Consider the following 25,616-nt stretch of genomic DNA (forward strand, 5'->3'; position numbering starts at 1 on the left):
GGCTCAAAAACCCCAAAGGCAAAAAAAAAAAAAAAAAAGACCCAACATTTATTATTTTTTAAAGTCTCAATTTTTTAAGCCAATCTTTTGATTTTGGGGGACTTGATTCATTATTTTTGAATTCTTGGGGTTGGCGAGACTGAGAGGCAGTAGATACTACTGTAAAGTTTGGATCCCCTGCACTAGACCCTGCCACCTTGTAGTTATTGATTTTTAATGCAACCTTCTATAAATATAAGTTGCAATAACCATATATGAATACAACATGTGAGAATAAATGCAACACTGATTCTGGAATCACTTGTCTGTTGAAAGATCTCACAGCCTGACATAAGGCATAGGAGAGAAGGAAGATGCATTCCATTGTGAAGCCAATTTACGGTGATGCTGAGGGAACTCTTTCAAGATAGTTTCGTTTCTCCTGATTTTGTCTGAGAAGCTGGGTGGAGTCAGTGGCTAAAGAAATTGTATTGAATTGCTAAATCAATTCATTGTGATGCTAATGGCTTGCTTTTGCGTTGGTTTCATTTCTCCTGATTTCTGTTTTGTATCGTGGGTGGAGCTGTTGATAAAGAAAAGAAGGAAATTCTATATTGGGTAATAAGTTTCAGAGTAGCAGCCGTGTTAGTCGGTATCCGCAAAAAGTACAGGAGTACTTGTGGCACCTTAGAGACTAACAAATTTATTAGAGCATAAGCTTTTGTGGGCTACAGCCCACTTCTTCGGATGCATATAGTTTCCTGTTGGGCTGAGTACAAGGCAGGTAGGAATTTTTCTCCTTCTCTTTTCAGTAAGTTTGTGTGTTTCTTTAATTCATCTATTTTCATAGCTAAATGTGGGTAGGCTGGTAGACACTGTAAGGATATCTGAAATAAGAGAGAAGAATAAATTAGTTTTTGGGCACAGGCTTTCTCCCTATAAAATTATCATTATCTCTACTACCATACGGATACAGGTTGTTATGAATACGATTGTTTCCTCTTTATGAGGATGTATTTGGGAGCCAAAATTTTAAACTGCTGAAGTGTGGTGCATTTTTAGGGGTGCGTGTGTGTTTGTGTATTGAGAATGCTGGAGTTGTTACGGGAATTCAGCCTAATAGCCTGGATAACCATCTAATTGTTTTCAGTGCTGTGATCACTGTGTCTGGTCAGACTTTCATTCCTGTGGGAGGCTGCATGGAATTAAAGTATAACAAAGAGGATGGGGTTTAGAGCCAATAATTCAGAGGCAATCACAACAATATCGCAGGCAGAAGTCTGTGCCACTTTTCAGATGGACAAAAATTGAATTAAAATTATGTTTGGGAAAGGCGGTATGTGAAAATGGCACCTTCTTACTAAACAGTCAGGCCCCCTGTGCATGTAGTGTGACTAAAGTGAGTTTTGGCTATTTCTTTTAGCACTACAGCTCCAAGACAGCTATGGAAAAGTGAGCAGGATTCTATTCAGGTTCACATATTAAGATTATGCAAAAATTACTAACAAAATCATGGGTAAAATTTAATGTATATTTAGGAATGGATTAATGACACATTGGGAAATAAATACATGACACAAGGGAAAAATTAATCCACCATTATACAGTATTGATGAATGGGGATACAGGTTGCTCTGGAGGAAAATAATACGTGTGACTTTATTACCGGCAGTCCTATCAACAACAACAAAAGGTGTGGGGGGAGGAGGAGAGAATTGTGGAATACTTTTGGAAAATATAATTTTTTCACAAAATTTGAAAAAAATTCAGCCAGCTCTATAGCTAGTTAAAAAATGACAATTTTTTCAAAAAATTCCTCTATTTTTTTGTTTATTTTTTTCATTTCCAAAGATTGTCCCTATTTCAACCATGTATTTTTCCTTGGGTGAGATATCTCCACTGATTAACAGGAGTTTTCAGGAGCATTTTGGGACTGATTGCTACCCAGTCTAGCTTAGCTGCCTCAGGGCCAGGACTGAAGGCCAGCAAAGTGTTGATTTAAGGTGACTTTAAAAATAAAATTGGACATGTACCATTTTTTCTTGTTTATGAAGTATAAAGAAACCCTAAATGGTTGGTTGTTGTTGTTTTTTTTTAAAAAAGTCTGTTGTTTTGTTTTTCCTCCTGCCCCGTTTATGCATTAGAACTGTAACTAATGTCAAGTCTAGTCTTCCCCATTTTGCTCTAGGCTTGTTTTAGAACAATGGTTCTCAAACTAGGGCCACCGCTTGTTCAGGGAAAGCCCCTGGCAGGCCGGGCCAGTTTGTTTACCTGCCACGTCCGCAGGTTCGGCTGATCACAGCTCCCACTGGCCGCAGTTCGCTGCTCCAGGCCAATGGGGGCTGCAGGAAGCAGTGGCCAGTACGTCCCTTGGCCCATGCCGCTTCCTGCAGCTCCCATTGACCTGGAGCGGTGAACCGCGGCCACTGGGAACTGCGATCGGCCGAACCTGCGGACGCGGCAGGTAAACAAACCTGCCTGGCCCACCAGGGGCTTTCCCTGAACAAGTGGCAGCCCTAATTTGAGAACCACTGTTTTAGAAGACCCGGAAGTCTGGATCGGCCATTAATTAAAGGGATGAGGGTTATGATACTTCCACTAAAGAATTTTTCTTCTTACTCTTTTTTCAAGCATCTCAGGTAAGTAGGTTTTTAATAAAACAAACACCCCCTCCATTTTAAAATCAACTGCATTAAAGAAAAAAAAAAACACTGCCTCTCTCAATCAGTCTAATAACTGTGAGATCATAAACCTCCTATTTCTCCAGACATTCTTCCAGGAAAAAAAGGGTAGACAAGATCTGAATTTTTACTACATTAAAACTAAACAGGAAAAGAAAAAAAGAGTAAACTTCCAATTCTCCTTTTCACAATATAATGCAGCAAAAAGGCCACAACTCCTTTTTTGTTCTTTTACAGGCTACTTTTAAGCAAAGGGAGTGGCCCACTTGTAAAGAGCCAGCCACCAGTTGGCCAGATTTGCCTTTTTGAAAAATGAAATGTCATTTTTCTAAATCCACAGGCTCATGGAAACTCTCCACAAAAAGAATGGCTGGAGAGTGGAGTGTTGGTTTGTGCTCCTTACCTCTGTTTGCCAACTGTCCATTTAGGCCCCATTCCTGTAGACACACACGTGCTAAACTCCCAACTCACCGAAGTAAATTTAAGTGTAGGGGTGAGTATTTGCAGGATCTGGGCCTTACATAGGACACTCTTGGGGCAGAAGCATTCTGCTCATATCCCCATCACACTGGTAGAGCTGCTCACAATTTTTTCCATCAAAACATTCTATTGATGAAAAAATGGTTTTTCAACTATAGTGGGGGGAAAAACGAGGTTTTTTTTAAACTTTGATCAAAATATTCTGATTTTTTTTAAACGAAAAACAAAAATGATTGAAAATAATTTTTTGAGAGCTGATCATTGTTAAAAAGGCATTTTTGAGGGAAATTTGGGAAAACGTTAAAATGTTTCAAAATCTCCCATTAAAAGTCTTTGGCATTTTTTTTTTTTTTTGGACCAACTCAGCACAGTGATGCAGTACAAATAAGGGGTCAGAACCTCAGCTGGTACAAACCAGCATAGATCCATTGGTTTGAAAAGAACGACACCAGCCGGTTCCAGCAGAGATCTGGCCCAACCAATAACAATGTGGTTTTGACTTTCTCCATAGTTATTACTACTGCAGAGCTGAATCCACTCAAGCCCACATATTGTTTTCAGAGCAATATAGAGGAGTTGCTGGACTAGACATTTGCTTTTCAGTGACAGTTAATGAACAAGTCCCAGAGCTGCTGGGCATCTTCATCTGGGAAGCAAAGAAGCAGGCAAATAATGTATAAACCATCACTGCGTAAGATGCCGGCACAGTCAGGAACTTACTTGATGGCCAAAGAATCACAAGTATTCCTTGGAGGAAGACACCCTCCACAGTCAAATGCAGCTTTTGCAGCATCGCTGTCAACACAGTCTCAAGCAGTTTTTGCGGGTTCATTCCCAATTCAGTCGGAAGAAGATTTTGCAGTACCCCTCCCGCCAGAGTCAGAAGACAATTTTGTAACATTGCCCGCACCGGCACAGACTAACACAGTTTTTACCGGATTGCTCTCAACGCAGTCAAATGCAGCGTTTACAGGATCACACCCAGCCCAGTCAAAAGAACCTTTCCCAGGATATTTCCCAGCCCAGACTAAAGCAGTTTTTCCAGGATCACTCTCAACACAGTCAAAAGAAGCTTTAACAAGACTGCAACCAACAGAGTCAAAAGGAGCTACTGCAGTGCCACACCCTTCCATGCAGAATGCACCTCCAGAGTGGAATGAGATGATTCAGAGACACATAGCAGCAGCCCAGTGGGCGGAGTCTGGGAAATATCAACAAGAAAAGATGAAACAGCAAGAGAGAATATATCATTTCCAAGAGCAACAGAATAAGGCAAGTCACATATTTGCATTTGAGTGAAAACTGACGACTCTGAGATTAATGTTCAGCTGCTGTCAGGGCTGAATTTTCAGCGGTCTGGGCTCACTTCTGCGTATACAGTCTGCAGACACAGATCAAAACAGTTCTGTCTCTGTGTGTGATTGCAGGATTGGTGCCCAGACTTGCACACACAAACACTAACGCACATGTTTAACTTCATGCACATGTGTAAATCCCTTTGACTCATATAGTACTTTGTAAATCACATTCGTAAATATTTCCAGGATTGGGGCCAGGTGCTTAGTCATGTAATTACTAAGATTTGCCCCTGCATTTCATTTGCAGGTGTAAAAAAATTTAGGCATAGAAAATAGAAGGGCCACAGCTTAACTCCAACTTTCCCCTAGAATGTATATCTTAATGAATATTCACATTAAGAAACTTTAAACAGATATTATGGGATTTGAGTTTTTTGGGTTTTTTTTACATGAGGCTCCAGTGTTTTCAATAGAAATTGATGGAAGTACAAAGACTCTTATTTAATATTCTATGTTTAACACTGAGAAAATCACAATAGACATTTGAAAAGTTTATATTAAAGTTAGTAAAGCAGTTAAATAATGTTATTAGATAATAAGCATTGCAATTATGATCAGGGGGTGCAAAATATTTTCCCCATGGTGATAAGTATTGTCTTACTTATCACTAAAGACAGCTATTCTGTATTTTGTTTCAATATATATCTATTTCCTGAAATAGTGTTCTTAATTCAGAGTGGAAGATAAGAATTTAGCTTTTTATCTCCATACACAGATACCAAATTTTAGATTAAGATAGGAAGCTGCCTGACCTGTTAAATCATAAAATAATAGTTTTCTCAAAGTGACACGGATACCTGAGACCTGGAGAGAGGTTGCCTGAGGGAAGAATTTGGTGGAGGCAGCAGGAAGTCAGTCTGTATGCACAGTCAGGGACGCTAAAATGTAGTTGGAACAGCACTGTAAATAACTGCTCTAATAAACAGCCAGTTTTGTTCAATAAAAGTGGAGTCCTCATGTGTTATTACACAGCAGTGATATGTGAAATGAGTGACATCAAAGTAATCACCTTTTTTAAAAAAATCAGGTCTATTCATTCTTTCCCTGGGCACAATAACCTTCCCTGGAAGGGAGGAGGTATGGGAAGGATCAACATAATAATCTAAAGGATATTGGCCAGCTGTTAGCCCATAAAGAAATTACAGCAGAACCTCACTTATTTCTGCACACTCTGACTCACATACAAACTGTAAATTTCTCCAGAGCACACAGCAGCGATTTAATAGGGATAATGTACTGAGGTTTCTTATTACTAAGACCTTCATTATTTTACTATATATACATGAACTAGCACATTATGATGCATTATAAATAAATAAAAGAAAAAACTGCAGTTACCAAAAATAACTGAACAAAGTACATTTGATGGGGTGTTGTTCTTGCTTTTCTTATTGCATATTCACTTACTTGCTAATTTATAAAATTCAGTAATTTGCAATAGATATTTCAGCCATTGGTGCAAATTAGCTAAATTTTGCTGAATTTACAGAAATGTGTTTACCTTGTCAAGAATACTACAGAAGGCTTGTAGCTCACAGTACAAAGCGAGTGGTCTGGTGGGGTGAAGTATAGTTTGCTGCTGATATACATGATTTATGGCACACAAATGTTTAACTTCGCCTGATTCTGTGAAACAAGCTCAAATGAAATGTAACATTATTCTTACAGAACACAGTACACACCTTGTACAACCAATATGAGGAGAAAATCCGTCCCTGTATTGATCTCATTGACTCCCTGAGAGCACTCGGAGTAGAAAAGGATCTGGCTTTGCCAGCAATTGCAGTGATTGGAGACCAGAGTTCTGGAAAAAGCTCAGTTCTAGAAGCCCTGTCCGGAGTCGCTCTTCCTAGAGGCAGTGGTAAGAATTTACCTCTCAGCTTTTCATCTCAGAAATCTGCCTCTTCCCCGAGTCACAGTGGTATGTTTCTATCTGATATTCTGTACTTCATGTCAGTTTGGGCACACTGAAAGTTGGGTTAAGATTCATCCTTGGCACAACCCAAAAGAATTTGTATTTTCCCAATCCCATCATACAGAAAACGCTGTTATGATGAGAACTGTCCGGCAACTGGAATATCCCTTTTGTGGGAAATGACACTATTTTGAAATTTGCTTTCATTCCAGAAGGGAATAAAACCTCATATTTCAGACTTAATTGTAAAGCAACTTTTGGAAACATCATTTTGGGTCAGCTGAAACATTTAGATTCAATAACATCAAGATGTTTTGTTTCGATGTTGCCTTTATATTCATCAGAGGTAATTGTGTGGAGGGAATCAACTGCTCCTTAGCCAGATACTAGCAACCTTTGTTCCAGAGAGCCCTGTGCTGGCACAGGAGGACACCTGCCTGCAGCTCTCATGACCCAAGCAGAGGCAGCAGTATGGGCACTCAAAAGACCTTCTGACAGCATATGCTGAAGCTAGTGTCTAAACTGGAGATACATGCATTGCACTCCAGATATTTACAAAAGACACTATGTTAAAGCTCTGCAAAAGGTGTTATTCTGAGCCACTTTACTCTGTCTAACAACAGAAGAACTGCCAGGGACAAGGCAGGTAAACACAGTGCTTCCAGAGCACCCTTGCTTCACCTTCACACCTTCTGGGTGTGAGGCAGGCCAGAGTGGAAGTCTCCTCCTTTTTTGTATCCGTCAAGTTTGGCTGCTATTCCCAAAGGGAAAGTGCCATGGAGATTAATAGAGTTGAAACCAATAGAGTTCTGTGAAATGAAAATGAAGACTGGACGTTTTTCTAAAAGATATGCACTAGCATGACAGGAAGATATTGGCCTGATGCAGAAATCACTGGGTGCAATTCTATGGCCTGTGTTATGTAGGAGGTCAGACTAATGGTCATAATGGTCCTTTCTGGCCTTAAAAATCTATTAAAACTAAACAGGGTTTGTTAGAGGGCTTTCCCTTCACCCTCTCCCCTGGTTCTTGTCACGCATACAGGAAACAGAAGACCAGAAGTCCAAAGTGCAGGCAATGCAATGTTTATTGGGTTAGTTTCCAGCAAGCATGTATACCATAACTCTGATGCCGCAGAGCCTTGTTTCCCAGTGTCTTGTCTCCCACTCCTCTGCAGGCATAAGTATACCTGAAATACATGCTCACCCCTTACAATTTATGGTCGTGTTCCATTTTGGGGGAGGTCGTGGGTCTGGAGTCTTCATCCAACCATTTTTGTACCCCAAGGGAGAGCTAAGGAGTGAGGATGTGCTACAGTCAAGGGCAGGCATTTCTCTGGCCTTTTAGTGTTTATCTTCCTCCCCAATCCACCCTTGCCACTCCCGACTGGTTGCTTGACCTTGCCTTGAGATAAGAGTTGTGTCAGTCTTCAAGTGTATGCTTGTATATTACAGTCTTCAAGTGTATGCTTGTATATTACACTCCCACCAGGCCCAGTAACACTTTAACTGCTCTTATCTGTTCCCATTATACTAACAAACCCACTTGGCTATGTAAGTGACATAAAAGTCAAATAAGCTAATTATGCGACTGAAGGTTTCTCATGAGAAATTATTTACTTTGATATCAAGAAATAGCAGCAACACACAGCTATAAAAATGATGGATGATAGTTTTCCTCACTGCCCTACCAATGCCCAGCATGTTTTCCCAACTCTAAGAGATTCCCTAATGTGTGAGCTGTGTGAACACACTGAAACGCTTTGGGCATTCTTCTGCATACTGTGGGAAAAGCTACATTCTGTGGTGTGCTCTGTACCCATTCAAAGTAACAAGGATGATCGTTAACAGAATTAACTCTCTTTATGGACAACTGCAGGTATTACCACCAGATGTCCCTTAGTGCTCAGACTGAAAAAACTGGCTCCTCAGCAGGAATGGAAAGGGAAAATTAGTTACCGGGATATAGATGAAGAACTCCACCATCCCTCAGCGGTGGATAATGAAATAAGAAAAGGTAAGTGCTATTTATTGCATTCTGATTTAATTCATCAGATCCTCCTTTTTATCCTTTATTCCCTTCTGTTAGGCAGCGTAACATTTCCCAAATTAACACCCTGATCATGACTGCTGAGAATGCCAAGAGCACAGGGAGCCACATTCACAGCTGGAATAAACCAGCACACCTCAGCTGATCTTAGTGGCGTTGCAGCATTTTACATCAGAAGTGATTTGCTCCAGGAGTTTTCAGACCAGCTCAGGCCATAGTGTATTTAAGTCATCATCCTGCACTTGGCTTTGATGAATACCTAGCATTCTAGGGGAAGACAAAAAGAAAACATGTAATGTACTCACATGACACTAGCTAGTTGTACAGTGTTCCACATAATGGGAGAAAACACCTCTCCTACCCCAAGGGCTATCAGCTTATGACCTGAAGCTTAAGGTTTGATTGTCCTTGGCTTAGTTTGTGTAGTTACCTACATTGTTATTGGTCATAACATTGTTTGTTTTTACATATACCGTATATTTATTCTCTAAGGTTTTCAAGAAATAATTTTTTAAAAATTGGTACGGTAGCGAGGTAAGTGACATAAAAGTCAAATAAGCTAATTATGCGACTGAAGGTTTCTCATGAGAAATTATTTACTTTGATATCAAGAAATAGCAGTAACACACAGCTGTAAAAATGATGTCATTTTGAATTAACAAATCAGTTGTATGTACTTGCACACTTCTGTGAGGTGGTGTTTGATGGTTAAAGCAAAGTACTGGCACTCAATATCCTTCTAGTAAGTTCATGGCTCTGCCACTGATTTGCTATGTGACCTTGGCCAGGTCTCTTAATCTCCCTGCCTCACTGCATCCATTTATAGAATGTGTATAATAATCCTTTGCTACCTTGCAAGGTTGTCAAGGATTAACTAATACATGTCCAGCATTTTGGAGATGAGGAACCAATTATGTAAATGCTAAGTATTTTATTGTAGCACTATATTATTATTTTTATAAAAACATCTCCATGTATTTGATTTTTGTACATTGAGATTTCTGAAAGTTTAATTTGTAGACAGTGTATTCTTCAATTTTTATTAAGGCTCAAATCCCGAAAAGGAGTCCAATCATGCCCCATTGATTTCCATTGGATTTTGTGTGGGCAGGGTTGGATCCCAAAATGCCTTTCTTAAAAAAAAAAAATCCCAGGGGGCAACAGGAGCTTTCCAGTTCTGATATGTTCTAATCTGAAATTCCCACAAGGAGTTTCTAAAATTTGTTTTTCTTGTCTTTCCCTTTCCTCCTTTATAGCCCAGAATGCAATAGCTGGTGAAGGAGTGGGCATTAGCCAGGAATTAATTTCCCTCGAAATTAGCTCTCCGAATGTTCCAGATCTGACATTGATTGATCTTCCAGGGATTGCTAGGGTGGCTGTAGGGAATCAGCCACAAGACATTGGAGAACAGGTAATGCAAAATACATGTTCTGAGCTAGGAAACAGTTAAGTTACATTAGTAGAGATCTAATGCACAAATTGTCTTACACAGAAGGTTTTGCTGGAGGATCTAGACCAGTGGTGGGCAACCTGCGGCCCACGGACCACACACAGCCTGTCAGGGTAATCCACTAGCACCGCAACACTATGCCCCAACCCAGAGCCCCCTCCCAGAGCCCGCATCTTATACCCCCTCCTGCACCACAACACTCTGTCCCAGTCTGGAGCACTCTCCAACACTCAAACTCCCTCCCAGAGCTTGCACCTCTCACCCCCTCCTATACCTCAACCCCCTGCCCCAGGCTCAGCCCAAAGTCCCCTCCCACATTGTGAACCCCTCGGCCCCAGCAGGAACTTGCACCCCCTCCCGAACCCCAACACCCTACCCCACTCTGGTGAAAGCGAGTGAGGGTGGTGAGAGCGAGCAATGGAGCGGGGGGATGGAGTGAGTGGGGCAGGGCTTTGGGGTCAGGCCGGGCCCTCGGGGAAGAGGCAGGGCAGATCCTGGGTTGCCCTTAAATTCAAAAAGTGATCTTAGGCGTTAAAAGGTTGGAGACCACTGCCCTAGTGTTAGCAGGAGCTTGAGGGGTGGATGGTGATGTATAGTAGATATGTGTATTAGTACCTCCCCCACGATACATGTAAATAATAAATTGTAATGAGAGGTGCAGGACTTGACAAATGTCAGCAAATGTTGATTAAATGAGAAGGGTTTGGGCAACACATTGTAACCATGTCAAAGATAACCATGTCCCTTATCCAGCCAGAATGCAAGAAAACAATCACTTTATTTTGCGATGAAATTACTATAGTAATTTGTACAACTCTACTCATTTTATCCACAGTAAAATGGTTGGTCTGACACCAGCTGCACATGTCAATTGTCCTGAATGGCCCACGTTCTCCAGTGGCAAAATAAGGGAGATATAGCATCTTACTTTTTGAATATGACAGAAAATGGTGTTGAAGGGAAATATAGAAGACAAGGGAAGATTTATGGAAACTCAGATAGGATAATAGTTACATGAATTCAGTATAAGTAGAGCTGTGTGAACATTTGGCAATACAACACAAAACCATGAGAAACTCTGCTAGTTTGGGATTCAAACGTGGCGGGGGAAACAGCCAAATTTCATGTCAGTTTTATTTACTTTTTACGAATCTCTCATTGAAAGGCAAAGACAAGACATTTTGCTTTATTTTGATAGGTACACTTTTGAGATGGATGTATTTAGCTCTACATTTTATCTGATCTTGACGTGTCAATATAATCCAACTTGATTTTTTTTCTTAGCTGTGCATTTAGACAATAGAATTTGGTTGTCTCTAATGCAGGTAAAATATCATTAGCATATTCATCAAATAGATTGTGTACCTGGCCTAGTAAATTTTTATGATAATTTCCCAAGGTCAATATAATAGCAGTCTGTTCTGGGGCATGTTACACATTTGGATTGCCTTTAGATAATCAGGCTGAATTCAGCCGCTGAAATTGGCACATTAGCTTCTATTGTATGATTGTATCCATCGTGTATATGACATTCCACCTAGTCAGGTGATGAGGAGCCTGGCATCCAATGGCATTTGTCACATCAAACTTTACTGCATTTCTTTCTTACCATATTTTATTACAGATCAAGAAGCTAATTAAAAAATTTATTGCCAAGCAAGAGACTATAAATTTGGTAGTGGTGCCAAGTAATGTGGATATCGCAACAACAGAGGCACTTAAAATGGCTCAAGAGGTAGACCCTGATGGAGAGAGAACGTTAGGTGAGACATACGTTTAAAAAAATGGAAATGTGGGGAAGGTAGATCATTTTTCATGGCATTCTAATATTCTTCCCATTCTGCCCCAACCCTGGAAAGAATTACCTGCTATGAGGGAAAAACAACCAGTATGAAATAACATGAATTTTGCACACCAATAAAAGGGAACCAATATCTAAAGGGACAGCTTAATTTGGGGCCCTACTGCCATTGATACTATGCCTACAAATATCTTGAAAACTGAAAAGATTAAAAGTTAATATTGTAAGAGCTCTGCTATTAATTTGATATCCCTGAGGTGTTCCTGAAAAAGGTGAAGGGAAGAGAGAGAGCTTGGGGTGGGGGGGGAACTTACAGCACCGCTGGAGAAGTCACTTTAGCATATGTTACAGGGAACAGACCTGCATTGGGTGACTAGATACCCCCAATAGATCTTTCCCATCATTAATTTCTGTGCTTGTCTAATCTTCTCATCATATTACTTCCCAGGGATCCTAACAAAACCAGATTTGGTGGACAGAGGAACTGAGTCATCGGTTGTCGATATCGTACAAAACCTTGTCATCCACCTAAGGAAGGGTTATATGATTGTTAAATGTCGTGGGCAGCAAGATATTCATGACAAGCTCACCCTGGCCTCTGCAATCCAGAAGGAGAGAGCATTCTTTGAGCAGCATGAACACTTCAGGTAGTTTTCAAACAGTTAAAGGGCCTGATCCAAAGTCCATTGAGGTCAATGGAAAGATTCCTGCTGACTCCCATCGGATTTGGATTAGGTCCACAATGAGAATTATCCTCAAATTTAGCTTGGGGTGGGGCTTTTGTTTGTTTGCATTGTCTGTGTGGTAGTGTTTTCCAAAATGTAAGAAAGAATTTACATGTCAAATAACTTCTCAACTTAAACTCAACTTCTTTTCAGATTCAAGTTTGATTTAAGCCCTGATCCAATTTTTTTTTTTTAAACATGGTGACCATTAAACACTAAAGTAGTCCCAAAGGAATCAAGTTAAGCGCGGGCTTTAAAGTGCTTTGTTGGCTCGGGCATTAATGCATATTGTTCTATCCACTGGAAAGAATGGGGAAACTCACAGGAAAGATATGGTCTGTGTCAGGAGAACGCTGTCCTCCACAAACTATTGCTCTTCAGCGTTTCATGCATAAAGAGAATTTTTGAACCCGAAAGTGGTTCTGAATGAGTATCCCTACCATATATAGCTGTACATACGTTCTTATAATACAACAATTAATGTGGATATTCTCATCTCATGATCTTTTTCTGAAGTTATGGATCTGAACCTTTTTCTGTTCTCAGTCTGTTCAGCAAACAGCTCATCATTTCAAATCTAATCTTGCACAAAAGCAGATTTGGCAGGATGTAGTGAGGCTACAGCTGCACCTTCACTAGCATTCCCCTGCTTGATCTGAAGAAACTGTATTTACCTGCTTTGTGTTGCAGAACTAGGGAAGACACTGCTCTCTTGTTTGGCAAATGCGAGTCTATATTTGTATTCTTTATTCTGTTTCAGAGTTCTTCTAGATGAAAACAAGGCTACTATCCCCATTTTGGCAGAGAAACTTACAACTGAGCTTGTGGAACACATTAATGTAAGCTAACAAAGAAACACTTTACATGAGTAACCATTTAAAAAAAATAGGATCCGATCCTGCAGTTTTGGAGGACTGAGCCCGTAAAAATTATTTCTATGAATAGCCTTTAATTACCCCGCCTGATGGCAATCTGGAAGTATATGGTCCACTATACTGAGCCTTGGCTTGGCAGTCAGGTGTAGAGCTGGGCAGATAATTGATTTTTCAGTTCAGCTGCCAACCAGGGGAATTACTCAGCTTGGTTCCAATAATGTTTGGAATTTGTCAGTAAATTGGAAAAGTCCAGGTCTTCCCCAGCTGAAACTATCAGGTCGACTGAAACTTCATTTTTCAGGTAAATAAATCATTCATTGAAAAATTTTACCCAGTGATAGTCAGCTGACCAGTATTCTATTCTCAGCTTTGCTGCTAACCTATTGTTTAACCATGGGCAAATCACGTAATCTCTCCGTGACTCAATGTTCCTGTCTTTAAAGTAGGGATTCTGATACTTGCTTTCCTTTGTAAAGCACTTTGAGATCTATGGATGAATAGTGCTAACTAGAGCGAACTATTATCATAATTGTCAACTTTTGGAAGCCTGAATAATTTAGATACAGTAAATATGAAATATTTTAGATACTATGTGTGCTTTTTATAAACAACTGGTTAATAATAATGGAAAGGTTCCTGAGATGCACTGGTCCTCTAAATAGGATGCTGTACTAGACCAGCAAAGCAACACTGCTTTTTTTTTAATGTAAGAGAAGCACCGAAGAACAACACTCTTTAAACCTTCCCCATTTTTTTCTCAGTACAGGCAGTGTTAGTTTAGACTACAGAGCATACCTGGACTTTTAAGGGCAGTGCAAGATTCATAAATCTCCATATCACACTCTGAAATGTTCTATTTCTTTCAAAGAATGGAATTGTCCAAACTGTACAAATATTGTTGTTTTTTCTCCCCTAGAAATCTTTGCCCGCTTTAGAAGAGCAAATAAACATTCAACTCCAAAAAGCAACTCAAGAGTTACTCAAATATGGCAAAGGCACACCAAAAGCAGAAGACGAGAAGTTGTTTTTCCTAATAGATGCAAGTATAAATATGTATTTGGTTGTGTGGCACAGCAAAGAGAGCTGAACAATTACTAAACTTTCCTGATTTTGATAAGCTCAGGAATTTCAAAGGGAACAAATTCATTTCTGCCATCAACACTTTGTAGGGCTTTCATTGCTTACAACACACATAAGCCTAAGTACATCCCTGGATTTAAACCATGGATGTGCTTGGCTCATGGTGTCCAGTTTGACGAAGCTCTTCCACCTATCTCTTTACTATGAACCCCATCCAGAGGTTATGGGTCTATTACTGGTGTGGGTTGGTGAGATTTGGTGGCCTGCAATGTCTAGGAAGTCAGACTAGATGATCACGACGATCCTTTCTGGCCTTAAAGTCTATGAGACCTGCTATGGTGAATGGCTGTTCCCACTGTCCCTGTACAGGCTGCTCTCACAAAGACCTTCTTCCAGTCTCGCAAGTGCACTCCCATCAGGATGCAGGCCTGTGCCTCCACTTCTCTTTGGGGTGGGATGCTGTGATCCAATCACTCTCTGACTGGGTCTCTATGTTACACCTCCCTGGCTGCGAACCGTACTACATAGCAGGTCCAGCTGATCTTGGGCCCTGCCAAAGTTCTCCTCTGGGATTACGTGTTACCATATGTTTGCAGGGAGACAGCAGAGACGACCCATAAGTGCTGATAGTGGGGGGAGCACAATTTAAAGGTTCGGCCATCCCCGGAACAGCTTAAGTCATGCCTCCCCAGCGAGGAAGGCTCCCCCACTTACCCTCAGTCTCTCCTCCCCACCCCATCCCAGAAAGCAGCGGCCCCCTCCCTGTAGCTCCCAGTTGTTGCTACTGCCTTTCCCTGTGGGGTGCAGCTCAGGCTCCAGCAGCATACCCAAGCTTAACTGCTCTGTCCACAGCTCAGGCAGATCTAACTTTTTCCCCATCTCTGAGTTGGGAGAACCAGTCTACACTGCTTGCAACAAGCTTCTTCTGCCTCTGAATGAGACCTCTCAGCCTGTCAGCTGTTTTACAGACACTCTCAGGGTCACCTCCCCCCTGTCACTTGAAGTCCCTCCCTTTGATATAGTCTGTGAGGTCGCTGCTTTGGCAAAACAAAACTTCTTAACAGAACCTTTGAGCGAGCTCGAGTTCACTTCATTGCCGTTCTCCAGTGCCTAAAAAACCCAACTCCCATAGAAAAGTAGCTGGAGACCCAGAATTCAGTCTCTAAGGATTTTCAGCAAGGATTGCACAGGGTCAACCTCCCCACATTCAAATCCCCAAAGAAATTAATTTAAGTAACAACTTTATAAAATCTTATGAGAAAGAAACAAATAACAGTAATTTAACTTTTACAGCCTAACATGGCTATTTTATAATCCACAGGCATTATCTTCACAGTTTTACATTAACATAAATAATGAAAACAACTTAAAATCTGAACAGTTCAGTCCCCACACAAACAGTATGAAGAAGGAACTGAGAGTTCCCAAAAGCTTAGGTTGAGTTCACCCGAGTCTCAGTTAGAGTCTTTGACAGGGCCACCCAGAGGATTCAGGGGGCCTGGGGCAAAGCGGGGCAGTGGACATAAAAAAAGGCACCACCCACTGCAGCGCTTGATTTCAAGTAGGCAGCAATACAAAATGGAACAGGGAAACCAGGTGACATAATATTCAGAAGAAATAATACAGACCGTGAGCTCCTGAGAAAGCCAAGGTCTTTGGTCACATAAGTTTCAGGACAACTCAGGATAGGGGAAGCTGAGATTACTACATTTACTCAAAAGTTTTAATCTTCATATCCACATATCTAGTTGGCCCCCAACAAAACCACATCTCTCTGTGTGAAAAATGAAACTAACAAAAGTAGGATAATGTATGGCAGCTTCTACCCAGCCTCACTATTGTCATCGGGCTCTATTGCTCGCTCTGAAAAATCGTTACTGCTAATTGCTATGATGGCTGATCAGTGGTCTGTACGAAATGAGTTGGTGGTCTCAGCAGTTCTCAGGGGACAAGTGGCCACAGTAAGGAAAAAAGAAACCTCACAGTCCATACTGATTGCTAGCTCTCTCAGCAAAGAAAACCAAGGACTAAATGAGCATGGAGAAGGAACTACCCCTCCAGAACAGGGCTGAGGCACATGGACAGAATGCTGGTGGAGACGCTCGTACATCTGCTGTCCTGGCTGATAACTAGACAACTTCAGACTCAAAGGCTGTCAGGAGCAGTAAATTTAAAACAAAAAAGAAAAGAAAAAAAGAACAACTTTTTCAAAAGTAGGTGTTTAAAATTAGGTACCTCAAGCCAAATATAGGCACCCAAACAAATGGTCTGATTTTCAAAAATGCTGGGCACCCACCCACTGCCACGAAAATCAGGCCACTTCTATAGGTGCCTGAATCTGGATTTAGGAGCCAGTTATAGGCACCATTTCTGGAAATCTTGGCTGATGTTAGATCAGCTTTTAGGGTAAAGAGAAAGGGACAAAGGAGGTGAATTAAGATTTAGGTTGGGATTTTCAAAAGCACCAACGTGAGTTAGCAGCACAAATCCCATTGACTTGTAAAGCAGTTCAACGCTGGACAGAACTTGGTCAATATGACATTATACGTCTCAATGATTTCCATAACACATGTCCTCAGTTTACAAATATAAGATGGTGGTTGTTTTTTCTAACTGCCAGGCTGCAGTCTCAACCTGAGATCTGCAAGTCAATCTGGATACTTTTCTTTTTGAATGTCCTCCCAGTAATATAGGTTCTGCAGAAAAAAAATAGGCCCTCAGCATTGATACCTGTGTAACTCCACCAATCTTCATTGGCTCTGCATAAATCTAACTGATGGGAATTTAATAAAAGATTGCCTTGATTCTGAAAGAAAATAGAATCAAGTTCACTCTTGCTTAGCTATGCTGCCTTTACAGAACTCAGAGTGGTTTTTCTAAATCTCATTACAGAAAATCAAACTGTTTAATCAAGACATCGTGAGTTCAGCGGTGGGAGAAGAAAAGTTGTTTGAAAATGAAATTAGACTGTTTACAAAAATCCGCACAGAGTTTCAAAAATGGGGGAAGATACTTGATGACAGTGCATTGACTGGTAAGTACAGGGGCTTGCCTGTGAAGCTGCTACGAAATACTCAACTTCACTTATTTGGACTGAAGTTGTAATACAGCTAATAGATCATGTTAATGAAATTAAAAACTTGAAGTGATGAGAATTTATCTACCAAGATCCCCAGCTGGTGTGAACTCACATAGCTCCATTGAAATCAATGGATTCCCTCCATTTCCATTGAAGTCAATGATGCAAGGACAATTTCATCAGCTGATAATATGCCCTTGATTCTTTGAATAACTTATATTAAAAAGATTTTTAAAAGTCTATGATTTAAAGTCTAGCAATTTATGAGTAATAAAATAACCACCAAAAGAACACCCATGTTTCCCAGTTAACCCAGTCGGCTAATTGCTTACTGAATCCAGATCTAAAAGGAGAAGAATGTCTCACAGAAATTGAACTTTAACATCAGCTAAAACATTTCTAAACCTCTCAGAATACCCATTAATTCTTCCTTTTGGCGAACATGAAGCACATATTTCTGTCGAGCAGTACCTATTGCTATATGTTTTTAGCTGCCCGTGCATGTCTACATAAACATTGCTAAATGTAATTCTAAATGAATTGTTACAAAATGTATGTAGGGTACATGTCACTGAGGGGCAACTACATTTAGACACAGGTGTTTTCTATTGTCTAATCTGTCCTATCCCACCACATACCCAGAGCCAGTTAATCTAAAGGTATTAGGTGAGTGAAAAAAGTAGGAAAACAGATGGAAAGAGGAGATAGCAGGTGAACACAAACACAGGGAAAAGAGAAGAGGAGAAAGCCAGTAAAAACTAGTTTCTTTATGATGTTACTTACTCCCTTTGAGAATCAATTGAAGCACTTGTGTGTGTGAATGGGAGGTGCATCTGCATTGCATGTAAAATGGAGATAATGATACTTCTGCCTTTCTTTAGAAAGTAATTTGAGATCTACCCACGAAAAGAACTGTGTATGAGGCAGGTATTATTGTTTATATAGCTGACGTCATTGCAAGGTATGTTAATCTAACAGTTCTAGCTGCAGATCATTAGAGAGCTGGAATAAATATTAAAAATAGCAGATAAGTGGAACGGTCAGGACTTTTATTAAATTATGCAGGCTTTTGGGCTCTCTATTGTAAAGTACATTGGAAGATGTTTTTCTGGTTGACTGATTAATTTTACAAACCCCTATACACCATCCTTCTAAAGTTTTGCCTCTCAAACTCCAATCTATTTGACAGAAACTACACCACAATTTTTTTTTGTAGTGTTTTACTATAAACCCATAAGTATTTGAAATCTCTTGGAGTTTCTGAGAGGAATGGTCCTTAAAAACTGAATGCAGCGTTACCTGTGTACTTCCTGCCTCCAGTCATGCATGATTATGCTACAATTCCTATATCTATCCACAATAAGTCAAGATTTGACACCTTTAAAGCACTAGTAAATGTAGATGTGAGGTACACATGTATCAGTCAAAGAGGAACAATATTATTTAGGGTGGCAAATTTCTTCAATGTTAACAATGTTTTAGTGACGATGTTGTTTGAGTGTTCCAGGAAGTTTAGATTAGACTTCCTTATATGTGGCTGTCAAATTGTTTTACATCTTCCTCTAAAGCATCATGTATTGGCCACTGCTGAGAGGGTATCAGACTGATGGGGGTTGCTGTACTGGATCAGAATACTGGCCCATGTTCCTGTTTCCATTAGTTTATATGGTCATCTCAATGAGTGAAACAGTTCATTCTTAAAAGTAGTAACGGCATATTTTGGCTCAATTCTACAAAAATGAACTTACTTAAATGATGAGCAGTGTATTAGTTCTTCCAGTTAAAAGTGTCTTCAGAACAAAGAACTAAACTTCCACTTTAAATCCATAATTGTCTTTATAAATTCATTAGATTTGTTATATTAAAATAGTGCTGTTGTTTTAATATTATAGATAGAAAAACTATACAACATGAAGTGTGTAGATTTGAAGAACAGTATCGTGGAAGAGAGCTCCCAGGGTTTACCAGTTACAAGACATTTGAGGCCATTGTAAGACAGAGAGTCATGGCACTAGAAAAACCAGCTATTGAGATGCTGAAGAAAGTAATTGGTGAGTTTCATTTACTAAGTTTATCCCAAGCTTCAGAAATATTGTTTTGTCTAGATTTTGGTTGACATGGCAAGAGCTGTATCTTGGCTGCTTCAGGCAGGGGAAAATGAATCTGAATCAAACCAGTTTCAAGCCATGAGACTGATCTTTAGACCTCAAACCTCTATGCCCGGTATTCAGACTTTGACAGTACAAAATTCCTAAATGGACATTATTTCTGAAAAAGTTAGAAATGGACCACGATAGGAAAATAAAAAAATCATCATAGATATGACCAGGAGGGATTAAAAATTGAATAGATGAGGCATAACTCAATGACAGTGTCCTTTGGATAGATATGGAGAACGACCAGTTTTCATAAAACTTGTACTACCAGTAGCTCAGTCCTTTATTTTTTGTCTCTTTTCTCCCCACAGAAATTGTCCGAAAATCTTTCACAGACGTTGCCAAAGATCATTTTGAGGATTTTCAAAATCTTAACAGAGCTGCTAAGGTGAGACACCACATGCTGTCCAGAGAAGAGCAACAAAAATTATTAAAAGTCTGGAAAACATGTCCTATGAGGGAAGCTTGATAAAATTGGGTTTGTTTAGTTTGGAGAAGAGAAGACTGAGGGAGGACATCAGAAGTTTTCAAGTACATAAAAGGTTGTTACAAGGGCAAAGATGAAAAATTGTTCTCCTTAACCTCCCAGGACAGGGCAGAAAGCAATGGGCTTTAATTGCAGCAAGGGAGGTTTAGGTTAAACATTAGGAAAAACTTCCTAACTGTCAAGGTAGTTAAGCACTGGAAAATATTGTCAAGGGAAGGTGTGGAATCTCCATCTTCTGAGGTTTTTAGAACAGGTTACACAAAGATCCGTTAAGAATGGTCTAATTATTGTGTAGTCCTGCCTTGAGTGCAGAGGATTGGACTAGATGACCTCTTGAGGTCCCTTCTAATCTGACACTTCTATGATTTTATGTAACCTGATATAAGACAAGCAATACTCAATGGCATAATGTATTGTATATAGAACTACATGTTACTCCTTCACTCTTGATCAGTCACTTATTTAATTGTTGTACCTTTAAGCAACTTGTGGAGATTCCTGCACCTTTATGAATATGTTGTGCAATAAGGTAACAGAGAAACTGTAAATAAATGGAAATTTTTATACACAGGAGAAATTAAGGTTTGTTACATCATCCACTAACATTGTCATTGCTATAAACTGTACATTTCCCAGTTTCTTGAATGGATTGCACTATACTTTACACTATATATGTGCATAGCACTGCACACAACAAAGATTGAGTCCCTGCCCCAAAGAGTTTACAATCTCAGATTTCATTCCTGCAGGGACTTAAGCATGTAAGTACTCCCAGAGAGTTAAATGGGACTACTTAAAGTCAAGCATGCGTATAAGTCTTTGCAGTGCCTGTGTTAAGCCAGGAACAGAAAACAATACCACAGGGAGTGGAAAGGCCAAAGACAATATGATGATGGGGCTGCTTAGGAGATTTATATATATCATGTGGGGGGGAATCTCTTTTTTTTTTCTTTTTTTTTTCTTTTTCCTTTTTAATGTGATTATGGTCACTGAAGAACTAAGCTTTGAGAAAAGACTTTGAGACAGAGTTTGGAAGCCACAAATGGACAGTCAGGAAAGGGCTGCCACTCACAGAGAACTGCCTGAAAGAAGGCCCAGAGGCATACACAAGATAGAGACATTTATGGCCTAATTTTCAAAAGTCATTTTGAAATCTCTGGGAGATGCAGGGGCTCAACAGCTTTGAAAAATCAGGCAGCAATTAGGTAAGTGACTTTGTCTGAGCAAAGCAGAGGGCAGGGAGATTAGAGGGAGACAAGAGCAGATGGGGAAGAAGGAAGGCACTACCTTGTGGAAGTCCTTGAAGCTGAGAACAAAGCTGAATTTGGCTCGGGAGGCAATGTGGATCCTGTGAAAGGATTTTAAGAAGGGTTGAATGTAATTGTAGCACTGAGGAGAGGTAGATGATTTTCCCACTAAAGTTTTGGGTGGATTGAAAGGGTAAGGAATCTGGAAGGCCAGAGAGGAGGGGTTGCTATAGCTGAACTATTAGATGCTCAGTGCCTGGCTGAAGATTGGCTGGTTGGGCGTGGCCAAAGGTGTGGATTTTGTTCTCAGGGAACTCAAGTGGCAGGCTTTTGTCTTTTCCTGTCCACAAGTGTAATGGGGGCACAAGGCAATGTGGCCTCTCCTGCCCCCATGCACCAGGTGACAAGGAGCCAGAATCTGGCTCTTACCGTGTGCTCATGGGAACCCTGTGACACCATGTCACATGTTACCTGTCACAGGGGGCTGGTCCTGTACTCACCTGTACCACCTGTTGCTTAGTGGATTTTGATAGTTTTCTTCCCCCCCTTTCTCCCCCTTCACAGGACAGAATTGAAGACATTAGCAAGAAACAATCAGAGGAAGCTGAAACAATTATCAGAATCCATTTTAAAATGGAGCAGCTTGTATACTGCCAGGACAATGTTTACAGACAAGACTTAAAAGTTATCAGGAAAGAAACACCAAAGGAAGCAGCCAACAGTCTGAACCCAGCCTCCTTGAGTTTCAATTTTGGAACTGTCCAGAACCACCCTGCCGTTAAGGATATGACTTATCACCTGGAGGCATACTTCAATGTGAGTTTATGGATTCCTACCACAGCAGTTTTTATTCCATTCCAAATACTGCAGCATGTACTAATCCCGTTCCCTTTGCAGTTTTTAATTTAAGAAAACACTGGTAACATTTATAAGGCATATAATCCCCCCCCTTGATGTCCATAGCTAACATCTTTTTGTATTAACTGGAATTTTGAACAGCCGATGCAAAATGTCTATGGGCAAATTTAGACGTGATGTGAAAGGCATGTACAGTACAGTATCAATGTACAGAATTGTTATGTAGGTATAGTTACAGGTTGAGTGTATAACAGAGGCTTGCTTCATCATGCTGCCATAGGCGCTGACTCCGAGGGTGCTCCAGGGCTGGAGCAACCACAGGCAAACATTAGTGGGTGCTCTGCACCCACTGGCAGCCAAGCTCCCCTCACCCCACACCCCTTGCCCCACCACCTCCTGCTCCTCCTCCTCCGCCCCTGAGCAGGTCGCGTCCCTGCTCCTCCGCCTACCCAACTTCCCACCCAGCCACCACCAAACAGCTGTCTGGCAGCATTAGCAAGCTCTGGGAGGGAAGGGGAGAAGTGGGAACGTGGCACACTCAGGGGAAGAAACGGGGCCGGGGCGGGGATTTGTGGAAGGAGTTGGAATAGGGGCAGGGAGGGGGCAGAGTTGGGGTGGGGACTTTGGGGAAGGGGTTGAAATGGGGGCAGGGCAAGGGTGGGAAGAGGTGGGGCAGGGGCGGGGCCTTATGGAAGGGGTGGAGTGGGGGTAGGGCCAGGGGCAGAGGGGAGGTCGAGCACCCACAGGAAAGTGGGGAAGTCGGCGCCTATGCATGCTGCATCTGCCTTTTGATTGCTTTTCCTGCTCTAAGTTCTTTAGCCTCAGCCTGGTCTATAGCAATGCATCACCACCAAAATGCAGGTGCAATGGCACAAAATGGATGCATCTGGCGATACAAATCAGTACATCCATAAAACTAGAGGCAGCTATTGAACAAGCAGGCCTTACTTTCCATTTTGTTCTCATGGAGAGAACAAACATATTATCAGGGGCAGTTCCAGGCACCAGCGCAGCAAGGGCGTGCCTGGGGCGGCTAGCCACGGGGGGCAGTGTGCCGGTCGCCATGAGGGCAGCAGACTCAGGCAGCCTTCGGCGGCATGCCTGCGGGAGGTCCGCCGGTCCCGCGGCTTCAGCGGCAATTCGGCGGCAGGTAGGCGCACAATCGGCAGATCACCCACAGAAACACCGCCAAATCCGCGTGACCAGCCGCCAAAGGCCGCCGGATTGCCGTGCTTGGGGCGGCAAAAAACATAGAGCCGCCCCTGCATTTTATGTCAGTTATTAGAAGTGGTTATTTTATTAGTAGATGTTATGAGGTAGGGTGAAAAGGCAAAAGAGAACTTGCTTTTATATCATCTCACACAGACTTGTGGTGTCCTAAAGTGCTTCACTTGGCAATAGGTTAAATAACACTAGAGCAGTGAATCTGCAGCAAAGAGCCATTAGACACTCAGCAAATTTTTCAAGAGACCCCATGCAGTTAAGTGCCATTGATTTTATATGAGAATTAGGTTCCTAGGTGTGTCACTTTTGAAAAGGAGATTTAAGCACCTAAATACTCTTGACAATTTTACCCTCAGCTTGATGATTTGAAAGGAGAAATGTTGGGCAATAGACTGAGATTTCTCACAAAAGTGTCCTTCATTTAAGTTCCCTCTACTAGTCAGTCATCTTGAATAGCTTGTCTGAATTATAAATCGCTGCCTCTGTTGTACTCTCATTTGTTAGATTAAGAGGGAACTAGCTCAGTAAAATACAATTAGCTTTCATGGTTCTAAATAAGTGATCAAATCCCCACGATGACATCTGTTAAGGCTAGGGCATAGCACTAAGGCAGCCCTGTACTTCACAGGACTAGTAGACATGCCAAAAAAAGTTCTGGATACTGGGAGTTGACTTTGGGCTGTGCCCATTTGACTGCTTGAGCCAGACGGGTTGATAATGTTAAAGGGATTCAAACTAGAATCCTAAGATTTGAAATTCGAGATAGTACATTAGGTTTTTGTCAGTCCTATGTAATTACTTATGAGCCACTCCATTACTACCCTCAGCAGTAGAAGCAGGTCAGCCACACGCTATGGCTTCTGTGGAAGGAGTTTCTGAGCTTGTACTTTACAATAGTATTATTTAGTGGATGGCCCCCTGCTGGCAAATGTCAGCATTATTTAGGTTATACAGGTAGTCAGCAGTGACTTGTCTGCCTTGTGTTTATGCTCCTGAGAATACTTATGGTTGAAATTAGCAGTGCGTCTCATTCATGTTTTCAAATGGGATTAAAAAGGAAAAGTTGCATCTCAGCTCTCTGAACCATTTACAGACGAATTCATGAATATACTCACAGGAACAATCGCTTGACACAGAATGTTATAGCTTCTTACTGACTTTCACTAGAGAGCCCTTCCCATGTTCTCTCTTTGATAGTAATGTTTTATAACCATCTTCTGTTTTCAGAGTGCAGGTAAACGTCTCTCCAACCAAATTCCTCTGATCATCCAATTCTACATCCTTCAGGACTTTGGAGATAAATTACAGAATTCAATGCTGCAAGTTTTACAAGAAAAAGAAAAATTGAGCTTCTTTCTTCAGGAACGGAAAGATGCTGCCGATCAGAGGCATTTTCTGAGTGGACGAATTTATCGTCTCACGCAAGCTCGCCTTCGCTTAATGAAATCTTCTGTGCTGTAGCCTCTCTACTTTAAACAGTCTGTTTCAAATGTCAATTCTTGGTACTGAAAAGATCTATAATCAGAGCTTTGTATAACCCTTTAGAAATTGTGCATCTGTCTACAGTGGCCTTAAAAACTGAAGGAACTAGGTCAAAGTTTAGCTAAATCACATAATTGCTTTAACATCATCAGTTATGTATATGTCACATGTTCATCTGTGAACCATTTCATAATTTCATTTTTAAAGTCTTGTTTTAGGTAGTTTAATGTATAGCATTATGAATTTCCTATGCTTCCTTGTAATTATGTTGCTACTGGGAAACATTCTGAATGTGTTCATTTTAACAAGTGAGGACATGAGCTCTCTGGTACAGACCATACAACCTTCAGTAGGCAAATGAATTAAACCATATTGCAGTGAGAGACTGAACAAAAAAGTGTAAGTATATTTTAAATGTGTGCTTTCCTACTCACTTTTTTTTGTTGTGTTCTTTCACATGCTTTATTTTAGCCATGGAAACTAGTTAGTCTATTTTAACATTTTGGAAGTATGGTACATATTAAAAAAAAACAAAGGTAAATGTCACTTTGCAAGTGTCGTGCGAGGATATAAAGTTATTAGATGCTGGACTGAGATCCTGTGTATGTGTTTGACACCTGATGTCCTGGCCCAATCACTGGCAAAGAAACTAATCTTAATGTGGCTCAATAAATAATGAGTTGAGACTAA

At 40.8% G+C, this 25,616-nt stretch overlaps 1 protein-coding gene across 1 annotated transcript; it reads left to right on the top strand.

Moving 5' to 3' along the window:
* The first annotated feature begins 440 nt into the window (after window positions 1-440).
* LOC101942955 (interferon-induced GTP-binding protein Mx1-like) lies at window positions 441-25,616 on the top strand. Its single transcript, XM_065577612.1, has 14 exons — window positions 441-763; window positions 3,652-4,412; window positions 6,167-6,359; window positions 8,292-8,429; window positions 9,719-9,873; window positions 11,537-11,675; window positions 12,162-12,360; window positions 13,199-13,277; window positions 14,230-14,352; window positions 17,286-17,427; window positions 19,365-19,523; window positions 19,940-20,016; window positions 21,927-22,178; window positions 24,672-25,616. Exons 2-14 carry the CDS (start codon window positions 3,753-3,755, stop codon window positions 24,903-24,905), a joined length of 2,550 nt encoding a protein of 849 aa, XP_065433684.1. The 5' UTR covers window positions 441-763; window positions 3,652-3,752; the 3' UTR covers window positions 24,906-25,616.

This window comes from Chrysemys picta, chromosome 1 (assembly GCF_011386835.1).
Source record: "Chrysemys picta bellii isolate R12L10 chromosome 1, ASM1138683v2, whole genome shotgun sequence".
Taxonomy (NCBI): Eukaryota; Metazoa; Chordata; order Testudines; family Emydidae; genus Chrysemys; species Chrysemys picta.